Source organism: Peromyscus maniculatus, chromosome 5 (genome assembly GCF_049852395.1).
Source record: "Peromyscus maniculatus bairdii isolate BWxNUB_F1_BW_parent chromosome 5, HU_Pman_BW_mat_3.1, whole genome shotgun sequence".
NCBI classification, from domain to species: Eukaryota; Metazoa; Chordata; class Mammalia; order Rodentia; family Cricetidae; genus Peromyscus; species Peromyscus maniculatus.
In genome coordinates, this window is record NC_134856.1 from 63,655,441 (window position 1) to 63,675,307 (window position 19,867).

Sequence of the window (19,867 nt, forward strand, 5' to 3'; positions counted from 1 at the left end):
TTGTTCTTTCCATGTCTGTGAAGAATTGTGTTGGTATTTTGATGGGGATTGCATTGAATCTGTAGATTGCTTTTGGTAAGATCGCCATTTTTACTATGTTAATCCTACCTATCCATGTTCGTTGGTTGAATTCTATTCTATCATCTGCAAATAGTGAAAGTTTGACTTCTTCCTTTCCAATTTGTATCCCCTTGATCTCCTTATGTTGTCTTATTGCTCTAGCTAGAATTTCATGTACTATATTGAATAAATATGGGGAGAGTGGACAGCCTAGTCTTGTTCCTGATTTTAGAGGAATCACTTGGAGTTTCTCTCCATTTAATTTGATGTTGGCTGTTGACTTGCTGTAAATTGCCTTTATTATGTTTAGGTATGTTCCCTGTATTCCTGACCTCTCTAAGACCTTTATCATGAAGGGGTGTTGGATTTTTTCAAAGGCCTTTTCAGCATCTAATGAAATGATCATGTGGTTTTTTTTTCTTTCAGTTTGTTTATATGGTGTATTGCATTGATAGATTCTCGTATGTTGAACCAACCTTGCATCTCTGGGATGAAGCCTGCTTGATCATGGTGGATAATTTTTTTGATGTGTTCTTGGAGTCTGTTTGCCAATATTTTATTGAGTATTTTTGCATCAATGTTCATGAGAGCAATTGGTCTGTAATTCTCTTTCTTTGTTGCATCTTTGTGTGGCTTGGGAATCAGAGTAACTGTAGCCTCATAAAAGGAGTTTGGTAACATTCCTTCTGTTTCTATTGTGTGGAACAATTTGAAGAGTAGTGATATTAACTCTTCTTTGAAAATCTGGTAGAATTTTGCATTGAAACCATCTGGTCCTAGGCTTTTCTTGGTTGTGAAACTTTTAATGACTATTTCTATTTTCATAGGGGTTATTGATCTATTTAAATTGTTTATCTGGTCTTGATTTAACTTTGGTATGTAGTATCTATCCAGAAAATTGTTCATTTCTTTTAGATTTTCCAGTTTTGTGGAGTACAGGTTTTTGAAGTACGAATTGATGATTTCCTCATTGTCAGTTATTATGTCTCCCTTTTCATTTCTGATTTTGCTAATTTGGATGTTCTCTCTCTGCCTTTTGGTTAGTCTGGATAAGGGCTTGTCTATCTTGTTGATTTTCTCAAAGAACCAACTCTTTGTTTCATCAGTTCTTTGTATTATTCTCTTTGTTTCTATTTTATTGATTTCAGCTCTCAATTTGATTATTTCCTGGCATCTATTCCTCCTGGGTGATTTTGCTTCTTCTTGTTCTAGAGCTTTCAGGTGTGCTGTTAAGTCACTAGTGTGAGATTTCTCCAACTTCTTTATGTGGGCATTTAGTGCTACGAATTTTCCTCTTAGCACTGCTATCATAGTGTCCTATAAGTTTGGGTATGGGTGGTACATTCATTTTTATTGAACTCTAGGAAGTCTTTAATTTTTTTCTTTATTTCTTCCTTGACCCATTGGTGATTCATTTGAGCATTATTCGGTTTCCATGAGATTGTATACTTTCTGTAATTTTTTTTGAGACAGGGTTGCTTTCTGTAATTTTTGTTGTTCTTGAAATCTAACTTTAAACCATGGTGGTCTGATAGAATAAAGGAGGTTATTCCATTTTTTTGTATCTGTTGAGATTTGCTTTGTGACCAAGCATGTGGTCGATTTTAGAGAAGGTTCCATGGGGTGCTGAGAAGAAGGTATATTGTTTTGTGTTAGGGTGGAATGCTCTGTGGGTAGTGATTAGGTCCATTTGAGTCATAACATCAAGTAGGTCCCTTATTTCTCTGTTAAGTTTTGATCTGGCAGATCTGTCCAGTGGTAAGAGTGGGGTGTTGAAGTCTCCCACTATTAATGTGTGGGGTTTGATGTGTGATTTAAGCTTTAGTAATGTTTCTTTTACATATGTGGGTGCCCTTTTATTTGGGGCATAAATGTTTAGAATTGAGACTTCATCTTGGTGGATCTTTCCTGTGATGATGAGTACATAATGTCCTTCTTGATCTCTTTTGATTGATTTTAATTTGAAGTCTGTTTTGTTGGTATTAGGAGCTACACTAGCTTTCTTCTTAAGAACATTTGATTAGAAAGACTTTTCCCAGCCTTTTACTCTGAAGTAGTGTCTATCTTTAAAGTTGAGGTGTGTTTCTTGTATGCAGCAGAAAGATGGGTCCTGCTTTTGTATCCATTCTGTTAGCCTGTGTCTTCTTATAGGTGAATTAATTCCATTGATACTAAGGAATATTAATGACCAGTGATTGTTAGTTCCTGTTATCTTTTGGTGGTAGTGTGTGTGTATTTCTCTTCTTTGGGATTTACTGTTGTGGGGTTATCTGTTGCCATGTTTTTGTGGGTCTGTCTGACTTCCTTAGGTTGGAATTTTCCTTCTAGTGCTTTCTGGAGGGCTGGATTTGTGGATAGGTATTGTTTAAATCTGGTTTTGTCTTGGAATGTCTTGTTCATTCCGTCTATGGTGATTGAAAGTTTTGCTGTGTACATTAATCTAGGTTGACATCCATGGTCTCTTAGTGTTTGCATTACATCTGTCCAGGACCTTCTGGCTTTCCAAGTCTCCATTGAGAAGTCAAGTGTTATTCTGATGGGTTTGCCTTTATGTCACTTGGCCTTTTTCCTTTGCTGCTCTTAATATTCTTTCTTTAATCTGTCTGTTTAGTGGTTTAATTATTATGTGTGAGGGGACTTTTTGGGGGCGTCTAGTCTGTTTGGTGTTCTATAGGCTTCTTGTATCTTTATAGGTATTTCCCTCTTTAAGTTGGGAAAGTTTTCTTCTATGATTTTGTTGAATATATTTTCTGTGCCTTTCAGTTGGTTTTCTTCTTCTTCTATCCCTATTTTTCTTAGGTTTTGCCTTTTCATGGTGTCCCAGATTTCCTGGACATTTTGTGTTATGACTTTTTCGGTTTTGGTATTTTCTTTGATCTATGAATCTATTTCCTCTATTGTATCCTCTACACCAGAGATTCTCTCTTCAATCTCTTGTATTCTGTTGGTTATGCTTGCATCTATGTTTCCTGTTTGTTTACTCAGATTTTCTATTTCCAGCCTTCCCTCTGTTTGTGTCTTCTTTATTGTTTCTATTTCACTTCCCAGGTCTTGAACTGTTTCCCTCACATGTTTAATTGCTTTCTCATGGTTTTCTTGGCTTTCTTTAAGGGATTTATTGATTTCTTTCAATTTTTTGTTTTGTCTTTTCCTCAATTTCTTTCAGGGAATTTTTTATTTGCTCTTTAAAGGCCTGTAGTATCTTCATGAAGTTATTTTTAAGCTTGCTTTCTTCTGCTTCTACACTGTGATGTTCAGGACTTGTTGAAGGGCTAGGTTCTGATGATGCCATATTGCTCTTTATGTTGATGTATGTATTTTTGCACTGGTGTCTACCCATATCTCCCTCCCATAGGTACAAGAGGTGCCTGTTTCTGAGCAAGCTGCTATTGATCTACTCTCTGCTTGCTGTGTCTGTGTCTCAGGGGGCCCCTCTGGGTCCAATCTTAGCACTTGGTCTAATTGGAGCTGGCAGATTCTGTATCTCCAGGAGCTTCTCTTGGTCCAATCCAAGCTAGTTGATTCTGTGACTCACAGAGATGCTCTTGGTCTTATCAGGGCTCTTGGTACAGTCAGAGCTGCTGATTCTGTGTCTCAGGAAGCCTCTCTTGGTCCAATGAGAGTTGGCAGATTCTGTGTCTCAGAAAGTCATTCAGGTCCAATGAGAGCTGGTGGTTTGTTTTCTGTGTCTTGGGAAGTTGCTGTGGTCACAGGTGGATGGATATTCTAGTAGGGCATGGAACTTGTAGACTGCAGGGTCTGATGGTGGGGGTGGGGTTGGTTATGGTGCGGGACTTCCCACAGGAGTTTTCCCTGCTGGCCGGCAGCTGAGGTAGAGTTGGGTCTAATGTAGATATTTTGTGCTAAAATTATTTGTTTATTGGTGAGAGCAGGGTATTTATTTTTTGGGAAATCCATGTCTTTACATCTCATCACATGTTTTATGAACTTAGCTATAACCCCATTTGGTGTGTGTATGTATAGAATTGTAATGTCTTCTTGTTGGGGGGAATCCTTTCATCATTTCATTAATTTTGTAGTGTTTGGTCCTTTCTTAACTCTCTGTTGCATAACTACTGTTTTTGACTGCTTTTGATTTTTTCAAGTAGGCTCTTGGATGTCTTTAATCACTCTAATTAGTTCAAAGGATTCCTTCTAGAATACTCAAAAGGGCTGGTTTGGTACTCATAACTTCCTTTAGTTTATGTTATCATATAATGTTTTTATTTCTCCCTCAATCATGACAGATACTTTTGTTGGTTATATTAATCTGGGTTCACAGCTGTGATCCTTCAGAACTTGAAAGTATATCATTCCAAGCTCTTCTTGCTTTAAATGTTTCCATTGATAATCTGACAGTTATTTTAATGGGCCTGCCTTCACATGTGACTTGGTGTTTCTCATTAAGAGATTTAAGTACATTGGAGTTTCTTTTCTGGTCCTGCCTACTTGGTATTCCATATGCTTCTTCTATACAGTTAGGTTCCTCTTTCCATAGATTTGGGGAAATTCCTTCTCTAATTATTTTGAAAATATTTTCTTTGCCTTTGGTATGTAGTTTTCCCTCCTGTAGACTTGGTTTGTTCATGGTCTCCCAAAGATCTCACATGTTCCCTTCATAACTTAAAAAAAAAATTAGCCTTCTTCACTAAATGTTTCCATTCCTCCACCTTGTCTTAAACCCCTGAGATTCTTTTGTCTTCCATTTCATGAGTGGGGCTTTCCATTGAACTTTTTATTTAATTTATTGACATTTTCATCTCTAACATTTCAGAGTAGTTTTTCTTTGGTATTTCTGAATCCATTTTTATATCTTGTGTGGACTTCCTTATATCATGTAGCTCTTTGTCATGTCCTCATTCAATTCTTTGAACATATTGTTTGCTTGTTTTTGCTTGGATTCTAGGTTACCTTTATTCTTTCAGAGAGAGTGTTTGTAATAGTCTTTCAGGACTACGTTGTAGTATGATTCAGGTGTTTTTTTTTTCCTCTACAAGACTGGTGGTCAGGCTACTAAGTTCTACCTCATCTTCCCCTGAGAGTATGTTATCAACTGCCATACAAGGTGCTATCTATGGGTAGGTTCTCTGATTGCTGGGCTGTCTCTTCTGTCCCTTGAATTCCTTTCTAAGCTCCTAGAAGGTTGTCTTAATTGCTCAGCGTTCCTCTCTTATAGGAGTTCCTCTCCTGTTTTCTCCTTGGGAAAAGTATTCTGTATCAGTGTCTGAATACTCTAGCTGAAGATCTGAATCTTGTTCTGCCTATGGTTCTGTGGCATGGGTCTCTGTGGCATGAGTCTCTGTGGCATGGACCTCGCATTGTGCTGGTCTAACGTGGGGCATAGCAGCAAGGGACACTAAGATCAGGCAAGGTCTCTGGCCATGTGTTTCTGGCTGTACACGGACAGTCTAATGTATGATATGGAGGGATGAGATCCTGAAGTTGGCTTGGGACTCTAAGAATAGGTTTCTGACCTCATAAGGGACCAAGTCTGATGTGGTTGACTATAGGGCATGATCCTGGCTTTGGAATGGGGCTCTGGGCATGATTATCTGACCCTACATGGGAACAGTCCAAGGTCTAGCATGGTAAGGTGGGATCCTAGCTTTGGCCTGGAGTCTGAGCATGGGATCTGTGACTTCACATTGGGCTGGGGTTGGTCTGAAACCTTTTCTCATTTTTGAATGAGGTAAGCAAATTATTTTCAAGTAGAAATATAAATATACTGTGAATGCATACTTAGCTACTCATATGTAAAAGCACCTTTGCTACTTTTTTTTTTTTAATTTAAGTAGCTTTTTTTTTTTTTTTTTTTTTTTTTTTTTTGGTTTTTCGAGACAGGATTTCTCTGTGTAGCTTTGCACCTTTCCTGGAACTCACTGTGTAACCCAGACTGGCCTCGAACTCACAGAGATCTGCCTGGCTCTGCCTCCCGAGTGCTGGGATTAAAGGCATGCACCACCACCGCCCGTAAGTAGTTTCAGTTCACAAATATAGGTTACTTTATTCACCGCTATAAACATCGTTATACTCATATATTTTGAATTATCATTTACCTTTCTTACTGAATCCAAAGTCCTTACTGAACTTTGAAGTTCAAAATATTTGCATCCAGTATGACTTCAGACATAATCACCAAAAGTACAGCAGAGAGAATGGAAGCAACATAACTAAGAAAAGAGGAGTAATTACAGCTTAGAATATCTATAGTTCGGGGCTGAAGAGATGGTTCTCAGTGGTTAAGAGCACTAACTACTCTTTTAGAGGACAAATGTTCAGGTCCCAGCAGCTACATGGTGGCTCACAATCATCTGTAACTCCAGTGCCATTGGATCTGACTTCCACAGGGACCAGACATGCACATGGAGTATGTATACATGCAAGCAAAACACTTATACACATTAAAAACAAATCTAAATTTTTTGAAAAGGAATAGACATAATTTGATTACATATGTCCTTAAAAGCTTATTAAAATATTAGTATACGAATACATACAAAAGCACACAGAGTACCAAGTTTCTTATAAGAGAAACATTGGAATCATAAAACAGAAGAAAATTAAAGCAACAGAGATGAAAAAGCCATTCAGAAACTAACCAGAAGAAGGTGTACTGAGCCACATTAATAGCAGATAAGGCAGTTATTAAGGGAAATGAAGAATACTACCAAAATAACAAGTATCCCTTTGGTAAGACAATATTCTCTGACCTTGAAGATATGAGTTTTTGAAATCTGTATGTACATAAAGACTATAGCATCATGAGCTCAAAGCAGAACCCACTACTACAATACGAAACAGAAATCTAGAAAATGGGCACGGAGCACAGGTAAACCAGCAGTTATTACAAAAGACACCTAGATTATCAGAAGACTCAGAAGTGGGGTGCCTGTAATAGTCCAAAGAAACATACAGCTGCAGGCCTATTCACAAACCCAGTAGGAAGGTTTTCTGAGTTTAATTAAAAACAATATAAAAGAAGTGTACGTACTCTCCATGTTATCATCCCGAAGAAGGCCAGATTTCTTGTTCTGAGACACGTTTCTGGTTATAATAAGAGGTTTCTTCTCAGGCAATAGATTGTCCACTGATAAATCTTTTTTCTGGTATTCGGAAGGAATTCCTAAGGAGAAGGAAAACGTGTGTGTCAGGGAATTGCTGAACACTCAAACTTCCCACCCACGGGGAGATGAGGAATGCTGAGCACAGGTTTCATGAGCATGTGACAGCCTTTCTTAGCAACTCCTGCTTCGGACAATAGCTCCCAGAAGCCACTGGTCATTGTTTTCTGTTTGCTCTTCCCATTTTGCCTGTTTTATTCATTTTGACTGCCATCTCTTGTGCTGTGGAAACCACACTCAGGGCAGAGAACAAGCTGTCCAGGAAACATGCTCACACAGAACCCAGGACACGGAGACATGGGCCTGCTGTGGGGCTTGCTGCCAAATTGCTTATGTTATTCTACTCACTACTGAGTCTCGCATCTTCAGAAGTTGTTCCTCTCTCTAATTGTGCCTGGGATTCTGACGAGAACTCTGAATACAAATGCCCATAGCTTTCGTCTGGCGCTGCAAAATGAACTACATAAAGAGAGGTACTTAGTCTTCAATATAAAGGGAAATCCATGAAATATCAGGGTTCAAATTTCTAATGAGATGGCACGCGTACAATAGTAATCCCTCTTATTTTCATAAAATCCTAAGTTACCAGGTTGTGTCTGGCATGACTCTGAGGAGAGTTTTTATCAATGGATAAAATTGTCAAACTACTTCATAAATATTCTGTGGTACCAACTGTGACATATTCTCTCTCCTAATTTCACCGATTACTCATGCCTTAGGTTTCTATTTATCCCTAGACAAACTAAAGAAAATGAACATCCACAAGACTACTTGCCACCACAGCATTATTTGAAACTGTAAAATGTTCAGAATCATATAACTCAAGCATAGGAGAATGTCTAAATAAACCAGCTAGTAACTGGTCTAGTCTAGAAACTGCTTCACGTGAGGTGGTACAAGGGGCTGAGTGTAGTTACGAAGGAACAGCAAAAAGCATTTATATAATGGTCTTGGGAAGATGTATTAAAAGAATGTTAAGTTAAAAAAAAAAAACCAAAAACCAAAAACAAAAACACCAAAACAACAACAGCAACAGCAAAAACCAAAACCAAAATTCTGGCTCAGAGTTTATGGGAATGGCCAACCAATACTGGTCTAACATGAGGCCCAAGCCACAAGAGGAAGTCCGTGTCCAACACTGCCTGGATGGCTAGGAACCAGAAGCTATATGGCCTAGAGACCTGGGGTAGAACTAAATATGACTGGCAAAAAAAAAAAAAAAAAAAAAAGTCAATGAAGTGATTCCTAATGATTTTTGCTATACTCATAGAAGGGTGCCTAGCCCAATAGTCATTAGGGAGGCTTTCTGCAGCAGGTGGTAGAAACAGATGCAGAGACCCACAGCCAATTATTAGGCAGAGCTCAGGCAACTCTACAGGAGTTGGGGAGAAAGGATTGTAGGAGCAAGAGGAGTAGAGGACACCATGAGAACAAGGCCCATAGAATCAACTAAGCAGGGCTCATAGGAGTTCACAGAGACTGAAGGGCAATCATGGAGCCTGTATGTTTTGCTAGGTCCTGTATATATATATATATATATATATATATATATATATATATATATATATATATATATATATATATTTTAGCTTGAGGGTTTTGTGGAACTCCTGACAGTGGGAGTGGGGTGAGTATCTGACTCTATACCTGCTCTTGGGACCCTTTTCCTCCTATTGGGCTGCCTTGTCCAACCTCCATATAAAGGTTTGTGCCTGGTCTTATTGCTTCTTGCTATGCCCTGTGTGGTTGATATTCCTGGCAGGACTGCTCTTTTCTGAGGGAAGGTGGAAGAGCAGTTGATCTAGGGGTGAGGGGAGGTGGTTGGGAGGGACTAGGAGGAGCGGAGGGAGAAGAGGCTGTGGTCAAGATGTATTGCATGAGAGAAGAATAAATAAAAGGTGGTGGTGGGGAACCTGAAACTATGGTATCTAGTGTGATAACCTTTGGGCTGGAAGCCAAGCAGAGAACACTGGAGTGGGTACCCGAAAGAGCGATGGGGACATACGGACTGTGGAAGGAAGGACAGTTCTCTTAGGGTACCTGGGTGACTGGGCACACTTCATTCAAAAAATAAAACTGCATCAATGAGAACTATGGGGCACTAAACTGCAAATAAACTACGGAAGTGAAGCAAAACCCCTCACAAGTAACTAGGGAGTGACTGCAGCCTGGACACCTGGGGATAGCCTGGTGTCTTGGTTCCTTTTCTTGTTGCTGTGATGAGATTCTCTGTCAAAGGCAGCTTAAGGAATGAAAGTTTATCCCGGCTCACAGTTCACGGGTATAGTTCCTTTTGGTGGGGAAGTCAAGGCAGCAGATGTTTGAGACAGCTGGCCATGCTACACCTGACCTTGAGAAGCAGAGTGAGGAACACATGCCAGCGTCCTGCTTGCTTTCTCCATTTTATACCGTCCAGGATCTCCTGCCAGGGAATGGCCCCAACCACAGGCAAGGTGGGATTTCCCACCTCAATTAACATAATCAAGATAATTTCCTACAGGCACTCGCAGGGGCCAGGCTCCCAGCTGATTCTTGATTCTGTCAAATTGACAATTAACATGAGCCATCACAGTTGGGGTGTGTTTTTTGTTTTTGTTTTTTTTTTTTTTTCTGCCAAAGGATTCTCCAAGATCTGAAACACTATAGGATAAAGTGTGTGTATGAATCCATTAATATTTCGAAAATTAGCGTTAAAACTGTAGGACATACATGCTAAGTGGAGAATGGGGAGCACAAGCCCCAGAGACTGACACTGAAGGCATCTAAGAGAGCTCATGAGTTCTAAAATGTGTGCGTTCATGTACACACAGGGGTAGTGTGTGCACAGTGTATGTCTGTGGCTGTATGTACATGCTTACGCACATCTATATACATAAAGAGAACAGCTTCATCTTAAAATCTTGTATGTGTTTCTTTTAGGCCCAACTCTAGACAAGTACAAAGGTTTTCTAACAATTATCGAGTCAACTTAAATGCCAGACCTGACACCAGCTAGTACAGCATGGTCGTTGGAGGGATTCAGATGTGGGCTTAGGTCTGTCCAAGAAAACACTCTGATGGTACACAAACTCTCCACGAGGCTCCCCGGAGGGAATCTGCATGTGACGTGGAACACTTTTTTATTTTTAATTTTTAACCAGGTATCTATCTCATCTTTCAAAATAAACAAGGGCAGGGGTTGGGTTTGACCCTGTTTTCATCCTGGAGAACGATGCTTTCTTCCAGGAGAAGAATGAGTGGCGTGTGCTTCTTGGGCCTCTTGGTGTAGTTGACCCTATCTAATTCAAAGGTTAGAGGTGGAATTGTGCTCCTTTCAAAAAGATGCAAGGAAAACCCCAACCATTGGGTGTATGTAATCGCAGAAAGAGAAGGGAAGTGGTACCAGGGATGCGTCTGTCATCCTAGACAGAAATATATACTGGCATGGATGACAGGAATATGAATGTGGAAAGTGCTTCTGACAGTCTGATGGAAATGGAAGACACATTGGGGAGGAACAGTGATTCTTATAAAAAGGTGGGCGATGGGATTCTGTTGGGAAGAAAGCAGAACTTGTGAGCACAGGACACTGATATATAGCCATATATATGTCAATTTCAGGCATAGCCTGGTTTTCTTCTTGAGAAAGCAATTGGTAAAGAAAGTAAAAAAGGAGTTGTTAGGTAAAAAGGAAACAAAAACGTTCACATTTCCCAGCTTATTAAAGATAAAAAGAATGAAAAACATGCACGCTCTGGAAGAACACCAAAGTCATATCCAGCTAACTGCTTAAGAGCTGACGTGAAGAAGAGACCCACAGAACTACTTGAGCCAAGGAAACCAAGATGGGTGGAACACACATGCTTACCTGCTTCTGAGACCCAATCGGTCTAAGAGGGTTAATAACAACTATTTTGCTGTGAAAACATATCCTTCAATAAACAGGAAGAATGGCCCTAAGTGTGGTTCAGACGCCAGTGTGGCTTTTCCAGTCACCCTGGCCAGTGGGCTGGGCTACTGCCTGTTTCTTTTCAAGGTCATTACACAGAGCCAAGGGCAGAGCCATGGGGGGGGAAAGGCATCAAGCCAGTTAAATTATTCTCAAAACTTAAAATCCAGCTCACTTGGCCCTGCTAGGCTCTGGGTTTTCTTGGCTTGTCCCAAATGTTGCTGCCCTTCTGGAACAGGAGTGTTTGCAGTATGACTGTCAGGCCATTGTATGTATTGTGTGAAGTGAGTAACTTGAAATCTGGCTCCCCAAGTCCACAGAGGGAGGGAAGTTTTCCCTGCAGTGAGTGGTGCTCCAACCTCACTGGAGTTAGTTACCAGGGCGATTGAGGTGATGAGAAAGAATCAGAGGCTGATGATGTTTAAGTGAAACTCTAGGATTAGAGTTAAACTGGGAGCATACTGGAATGTTGTGGATGCAGTTTGCTCACAGGAGGGATGAAAAAAAAATACTGAAACGTTAGAGAGCAGCTGGTAGGCTGAATTGTGTTCTCCCTCCCAAATAAGTAGAACCCCTAACCGCCCAGGTCCTCAGAATATGAACTGAGTTAGAAATGGGGTATTTATAACGAGGTCATTAGAGAAGGCCCAGATCTAATATGTGCAATATCCTTACAAAAGGGGCTCTGTGGGCAAGAGGTGTGCACGCTGAGAAAAGTGCCCTGAGGATGAGCACAGGTCATCATGCTGGGCCTGCAAGCCAAGCGCAACCAAATATTGTTGGCAATCAGAGACTCAGCAGAGCTGAACAGTTCCTCAGGAAGCAGGAACACGGCTTGTCTTGCACAGCTGGCTTCAAGAACTCTGAGATACTCAATCTCCACTGCTCAGGCCATGCAGCTTGTGGTATTTTGTGATGGAGGCACAAGAATCCAACACTGATATTCCTAGTACCCACACACAGATGCAGGTACACATGGGTTCCACAGGCCATTAGAATCTTTATTTCTATGCCTCCTGCTAGTGAACACATATTAGTTTGAATATATAGCCAAGTGTATTGATACTTGTATCTACTCCCAAGCACTCAAGGGAACTGCTGCAGTTAGAGCATTTTTATGGGGCATGCAAAGACCATGATATATCTGATGGTGATTAGCACTATTGCTTATAAAAATACAAAACAATGGCAAGATCAATAGACATGCTAAATCACAGGGTCTTCCATCTAGATGGAGGACTACAGGCGACCAATGACCGCTGGGAGAGAGGAAATTAGTCTCTCCCAAGGGTGAACTCCTTTTTTGGTTACCCAATACAAAGTGGTCAGCGCTGAAACCATATATACACAAGAAACATGGAACCAGCAGGTTGCATTTACATATTTGTGCACACACATATGCATACAGTAATAATAATAAAAGTAAAGGAGGCTATCAGTTGGAGAGTGGGTGGGGTGGGAGGTGGTTGGAGGAGACCTGAGAGGGGCTGGCGGGAGGAAAGGGAAGAGGGAAAGTGATGTAATTCTATTTTACTTAAAAATGTATAACAATAACTACATGGATGACAGCCTTAAAAACGAAAGAAAGAAAAACAATGAAACCGAACCAAACCGAAAAACAGAAATCCAATAAAACCAAACCAAAAATAAAATACAAGTTTATGAACTGGGAAAGAAGCGTTATATAAATGCTCACACTGCTGACATAAATGGAGTTGTCTTTGAGACTAATCTTCCATTTCATAACCCACCTGATCTATGTGTGCATTGGCCCCAAACTCCATGGTGCTAAGGCTGTGAATGGTGCAGAAGTGGCTGCCCATGCAACCACTGACAGCCCATGCAACCACTGACTGCCCATGCAACCACTGACTGCCCATGCAACCACTGACTGCCCATGCAACCACTGACTGCCCATGCAACCACTGACTGCCCATGCAACCAGTGACAGCCTCATCTCCCTGCACAAGGTCAGAATCAGTTTGCCCTAGTGTGTGATGGGTGGCAGCACACTACATCATCCGCCCATGAAGCTACCCATGGTTGCCTGACTTCCTGCCAGCAAAGGATATGACCTAACCTGAAATTTCCTGTTACCAGGGAACACACAACCCACGCTACATTGAAGGCAGCCTCCTCCTGTCCCAGATGAGAGCCCAGACCAGCAAAGACCATCGCCCTGCTGAACCCGATACAGCAATACAAGTAGGTCACGAGTATATGAGATGTGGAGACCCGAACTCCAGGTGTAGTCTGTATAAGCTGGAAAGGGGAACAAGGTCTTTTCTGAGAGGAATCAATTCCTAGGATTTTTAACTTATTCTGCTCTCACAGAGGCACAGGAGCCACAGGACATTTTGGGATTCTTTGACTGCTGGTACTGCGGGTACATCCACATTCCCCAGGCAGAGAAATAGATGGCAGTGGTATATTGGATTACTAGCTACCACCTTTCTTGGTATCTTAGCTGTCCTTCCTTGTCATCCATATTTGCCCGGGAGTCCCAGGTCTCAGCAACTTGTCTAACCACTACTGGAAGTGATGGTAGAACTGAATCAGTCCACACTGCATACTGAGCTTCCAGACCTACTCTTCTGAGATCAGCAGAAAGAGGATCTCCTTGAGAGAAAAATACTGGCCTGTCCCTGTGCCTGTGTGGATCCTGTCTGTGAATATGCACGATGAAGTTGTCACAGACAGGAAGTTTAAAGGGCAACACTATTTTGTTTTCTTTTTTCTTTTTCCTCTAGAGAGCTTAGTGTACACTTAGTTCAGAAATTTCTATAAAGTAAGTGCTCAAATTGTAAGGAAAAAAAGAACCAAGGGAAAGTCCTCTAATGGGTTTAATTTGAAATGACTTAAAGTTATTTATTATGATGATATTGCCCATGAACCTTTTCCTTTCCAGAAGTATTTCGTTTCCCAGGTTGTGCTTGGGTTTTCAAGTCCGCATCTTCATGTTTGAGTAGATGCTGTTATTTGTGTGAAGGCGATATCAGTTACAAAAGGATACACAATGGGTTGACTGAATAGGAAACTTGGCTCATTTTTGTAAACACTGGGTTCCAATTTCATAAGCACCATGGAGCAGCATGATCTCTCATGATCATGATATATATATGTCTTATCTTATATCTGTGGTTTCAGATTGTGACAGTGAGTCACATAGCAACATGTTCCTACAAGTAGTGTTCAGTAAGAAATAAAATTTAAATATATGATTTGGTGCAAGGCAAAAGAGAGATAGAGAGAGAAGTGGGATAAATCCCTAAGTGAGAAGAGAAACATTCATGCTTACAGAATGAGAATTCGAAGCATGTATAAAAACATGCTTCAGTTGAAGGAGGTCATGGCGACTATGGCAAGACAGGGTCGGCAAGGGACGAGGCTTATTTAGTTCACTTGTTTTCCCATGGAGGTTTGGCAGGATCAAAACCAAAACGAACATATAGAAGTGACCCTCTTAAAGGAAAAATGCCCTCGTCAAGTACTCCACCAGGATGACTCAGCCCCTTGCTGTCGCAAGACTGCGGCGGGCACACTGCAGACAAAGCCTCGGAATCTTTTTGGTGGGTTTGTTTTCCCAGGGTGAGTCTGTTCCAATTTTAGAAGCATTATAGTGCTGTTTAGAGTCTGGACTCAGACTGTGGAAGAAAGACCAGAACAGAGCAACAGAGCACACAGCTCAGAGGAAGGCAAGGGCAGTCCTAAGGGAAGGACTGGACTGAGGCCATTGTGAAATTTTGGTTTCTTTCCTTCTGTCTGTCTGTCTGTCTGTCTCTCTCTGTGTGTGTGTGTGTGTGTGTGTGTGTGCACATTCACACATGTGTATGTGTATGCATGCACATGGAAGGCCTAAGCTGTTGGGAATAGCTTTTGATTTTTCTTCTACCTCATTTATTGAGGCAAGGTGTCCCCGAGAGCTCACTGATATGGCTAGTCTTGCTAACCAGCTGGCTCTGGGGACCCTCCATCTCCTATATCGAAGGCTGGAACAATAGGCAGGCGGTATGTTCAATCAGCCTTTATGTGAGTTCTGGGATCTAAACTCTGGTCCTCATACTTTTATGATAAGTGCTTTAACCATTAAGCAATCTCCCTAGTCCCCAAACTCAGGGTTTCTAAGTGCGACTGTGCACATGTATTTGCTTGTATGTTGGAATATATATATATATATACATATATACATACATATATATATATATATATATATATATATATATATGTATGTATGTATGAATGTTCGTGCACACACATGCTTACGAGGAGGGTGACTTCAGAATAAAATCCTACTTTCAGGCTTAACCACAGCCAATTACAAAGGCTGTTAGTGGCAAATGTTGTGGGGGAAATCTTCACCCCCACACTAGACTGGATGCATAGCTAGTCTCCTGCAGACCTGGAAGGAGGTTCAGTCATGGACTACATTCTATCTGGATGCGCCCTGACTGCATTGCAGGACAGTGCACTCACCAGGAAGTGTCCTGGTGGGAAGAAGTGCCTTTGGCAGAAGCATTCATTGTTCTGGAGCCTCAGCATGGGCCAGTTTGTGGGGATGGCATTGCTGACAGGCATATGAATTAGCTTGATTTAATCACACTGTACGATCGCACATACACCAAAATATCAGATTGTTCCCATAGAATATACACAATTCCTTGTCAATCAAAAATATTTGGAAAAAAAACCCTTTCTCTATTCTGATTGGATGTTTTTCTTTCCTTGCCCACCCCCTTCCCCCTCCCAGCAGTACCCTGGGGCTGTAAAACAGTAGGAGTCATGTGTCTGGGGGCTCATTCCACTAAGAGGGACTTCTTCCACCACGGCCAGTGCCATTCTGCGAGGAAAAATGAAACCCTGGTGGAGTGTGGTCCTTTTCCAACCTTCACTTTCACTTATTCCAGTGCAGGATGGATGTGAGCAAAGGCTCAATGGCTACTTCTAATTAGGCCTATTGTTTTAACTGACCAACTTAAAAACTAACCATTGTCTATAGCACTGTAGGCAACAAGATAGTTAGCAAATGAAGCCCTTCTGGGGAAACAAAATCCTAGACGCTCCCACCAAACTAGTTGAGGGGTGCTGACATGTCTCGGGAGCGTGCTCACATCCCAGTTATTGCAGTGAGATACCAGGGGCTTAGTGGGGAGACCTCCCCCATGCCGACGTGTCCCATAAGTGCTAGCGGGGCTGAGATTCTCAGTTACCTCCCCTTGGTATCAGCTTAGTGTCTTGCTTCTGTGCTGAGACAATTTAGAGAAATAATAGAGGGCGTGGCTGGTCCCTTCACTATACAAGGAGGGAGCAGGAAACAGCAACAGGCAAGATTGACCAGACTCAAAGATTGTTTTTTTTTTTTGTTTGTTTGTTTTGTTTTGTTTTTTGGTTTAATTGCTTTATGTTGATTATCAAGCTCAACCAAACTTACCTTGGTCATGTCAATCAGTCTATGACAACTCAAATCTTTAGTTGATCAATTTGGGAGTGTGGAAAAGTGGCTACTCAGATAGCAAACATGGACCAGTGGAAAGAGGCAAGCACAGCATTTGATCGTCTGCTGGACACTACAGGCCCTCCACTACTGAATGCTTTATTGGTTTTATGTTTTCTATGTGAATGGCCTAAGGAAAGAGACCTTGGTGCTACTGAACATCCTTGCGTGAATCTAGTAGATGGATGGCCTCTTCATTAAACACCAAGGCCAGAGAGTGAGCCATGTTGTGTGTGTGAGTGTGTGTGTTTCCCAGAAGGTATTAATATCCATACTTGATGGCCTTAGAAGAAATGTAATTTCCCCAGTCTTCTTAGTAGGTCCTAAGACTTGTGGATTTTGCCTCTTTGATGAAGAAAGTAGTTAGTACTGGGGGTTCCTTAGTACAGGTTCCAACTTCTAGTCAGACTTTCCACTTTTCATAATAGCTCATGACCAAGGCTTAGCAGTAAACTAATCGCTATGATCTCTTAGTTCCTACCATGAGAATGAGAGGAAATCAGGAAATTCTTTCTAATTTTGTTCTGAGGCAAACAGAAGTGAGCATTTACATTCTCTGCTATCAGTAAATCCCTTTCAGGCCACTAAAAATCCCATCCCCATTGTCAAGACCTTGGGACATCGAACATGTGCTCTGATAGAACTACCCATGGGAAAGGATCTCCCACATCCTGCACTCAGGCTACTGTCACATTAAAAACATCTTTACTGTTCAAGGAAGAAAGCAGGCATGATTTTCAGTCATTGCTGAAAAAATAAAAGGCCACGGCTGTTTATCTACTGAACAGTTACATCTAGCACAAGTGCAAGACGTTGGGCACCCAGACTCTGGTTGATGAGGGCCTGAGTGCCACTCCTGGCAATAGAGTTACCTGACAGGGTGACAGTGATAAGCACGGGATGAAGTTTAGCATTCATCAACTGACATCCCAATCATACTAGTAGCTTTTCCAATACAGATGGGCAGGATTGGTTAGCTCTGTGAAGGGGGAGCTCAACACATTACTTGAACCTTTCCGTGGGGGACCCTGACGTTGTAACTAGTGCACAGATTATAATCTGGAAAAATCCATGTCTGGGAAAGCACTGGCTTCCTACTTCTGTATTGGGAGAATCATCTAAACAGGCTCAGATAAGGGCACAGATTCAAAAGAATCACCTGTTGTCTTCCACACGTGACATGCGACCGGGGCCATTATTGTCTGAAAGGTACAAGGAATTCCTGGTGTATGAAATGCCTGAGTGTGATCCCTAAGCATCCTGGCATCTCACTTTCAAAAAAGATGACTATGTAGTTGACCCTTCCCACCTCTCAAGTAAAAGTAACAAGAGCAAGTGGTGGAATTGTACAGCTATTGCTGCACCCCCATTCCAGCCAGAGAGCTCAGAGAGTACCCGTCTCCCTGCTTACCATTAAGACCCCGCAACTCCGAGTAGGTCACAAACAACATGGTACCGTGGGCTCTTGAGTTGACCACCCTGGTTGGCCCCTGCCTGGACCCCTGGGACTTGTATTTGCTCTTTCAGTGACATGTGAACCATCCATCTGCTGACTGGAGCTTGTGGCAGGAAATTTGCTTTGGGGCAAGCCAGAGCAGCTAGAGTCGGCTGAAAACATTCATTGTTCATGAAACAGTGATTTGCCCGTTACTATTCTTGGTACTCATGGACCTTAGACTTGTTAAAGAAACTGTAGTCCAAACACGGACTATGCTTTTGATTTTGAGTTAGGTTGACAGAGCTCAAACTTCATGTTTACAACATAGATTTTTCTATAAGGTGTGCAATCACATATACATTTATGAATTAAACAAACATTCTAATGAGTTTAATTTAAAATAATATAAGATAGTTATAGTCATTATACTTACTAGTAAGTATTTCCCCTCCCAATGATCTTTGCTTCTTCAGCTGGATTTGGGAGCTTGACTGTACATTTTGATCTTCTGGTCTCATATTTCTATCTGCTATTTCACTGCTGGCTATATTAGGAGAGAAATTTTAACACATTTTAGAAAAAAACAGATGTGCAAAGCATCCAGATTTCAAGCTGATATAAGCACACTAATATTTTGTCATTTTATAAACTTAGAAAGACCATGATGTCAATGAAGATATGCTGAAAACTGAACAGCTGTAATGTATATTAAAGGTTCATTGACATCTGATGTTTTATATCAGCCTCTGATTTCCTGAGATTATTTGTACGTCAGAGTAAGGTCCAGTCAGGGACCAACTGATGTCACTGATAAGTATTTAAGACCACCAGTGTTTTCTAGCACAGGAGACTGGTTGAGGGACAGATGTGTTTAGTAGGTATCTAGTGAAGAGTATATATGTCTATAGATATACGTGAGATGCACGGTAGATGAAACGGTCTGGGGGACTGTTTGCTTCTGAACCATTCTCATTGTAGTCTAAGAAGCTGCCTGGAGTCTCCTCGTGGATGTGCCCCTGACAAAGAATACAACTGCAGCTTCGTCTCCTCCGTCCGGGTGAAGTCTACAACAAATCCATGAACTACGCCAAGTTTTACCCAAACTCTTGACTTAAGCCTAATAAACAACAACAAATAAAAATCAGACTACACGATGGCCAGTGTTCTTCTGACCTGTTGCAGGGGGGGTGGTGACCCTGGATCAGAGCTACAGTTTGAAGTACAAAGGGAAGACTTGCACTCACATCTTTTGGATGGTGATTTGCAGGCGGCTGCCACTCCCCGGGCCACTGACGTGTGAATGAGGGAGACACGTGACAGCATCTGGGGGTTGCCGAGTGGGTCTCTGCGAGCCCTACACTGCCCACTGCCACAGTCGGCAGTAGTGAATGGGTCCTTGTCAGACATGAAGGGGCTGAAGCACCCAGACTGCTCTCACCCTGACACACACACACACACACACACACACACACACACACACACACACACACACACCGAGAACTGCTGCATTTAGGATTATGTCAGTGAGCTTGCTGGGCACTTTCACAGCTCAGAAACAGTATCGCCTGTCTCTGGGATAAGAAATGCCTGCTCTCATTGCTGGCTTAAGAAAGTTGTGTTTACCAGCTGCTCTTGGGAGCCCGGTAACAATTGCTTGCTGGTGACTTGACTTTGTCCTGTGGCCGCTGGCCCCGGCCTTGCCTGACACTGTGCTATCAACAGCGGCTGCCACTCAGGTTGAGGGTGGCAGGTGTGAAGTGAGTGACCTTGCGGGCACCCTTGTCAGCATTCCTGCACACACAGGTGACCAGGGTCACTTTGTCTTACGG

The 19,867-nt window shown here is 41.8% G+C and overlaps 1 protein-coding gene and 1 long non-coding RNA gene across 21 annotated transcripts in view; one reads left to right on the forward strand and one right to left on the reverse strand.

Moving 5' to 3' along the window:
* The window catches only part of Ccdc7 (coiled-coil domain containing 7), a 194,331-nt gene that overhangs the window by 94,483 nt on the left and 79,981 nt on the right, over positions 1–19,867 (reverse strand). For all 19 annotated transcript variants that reach the window (XM_042277896.2, XM_076572384.1, XM_076572376.1 and 16 more), the window contains exons 27-29: positions 18,472–18,582; positions 7,530–7,640; positions 7,052–7,183 (exon numbers count right to left, since the gene is read on the reverse strand). In XM_042277896.2, coding sequence (XP_042133830.2) covers positions 7,052–7,183; positions 7,530–7,640; positions 18,472–18,582 — 354 coding nt within the window. The remainder of the gene's footprint in view (positions 1–7,051; positions 7,184–7,529; positions 7,641–18,471; positions 18,583–19,867) is intronic.
* Positions 1,747–19,192, forward strand: LOC143273357 (uncharacterized). Of its 2 annotated transcripts, none has more exons than XR_013051417.1 (3): positions 1,747–1,767; positions 13,210–13,314; positions 19,023–19,192. It is a non-coding gene; the product is annotated as an uncharacterized LOC143273357 (long non-coding RNA). The 2 variants fall into 2 exon arrangements; XR_013051416.1 differs by lacking the exon at positions 1,747–1,767 and adding an exon at positions 10,181–10,321.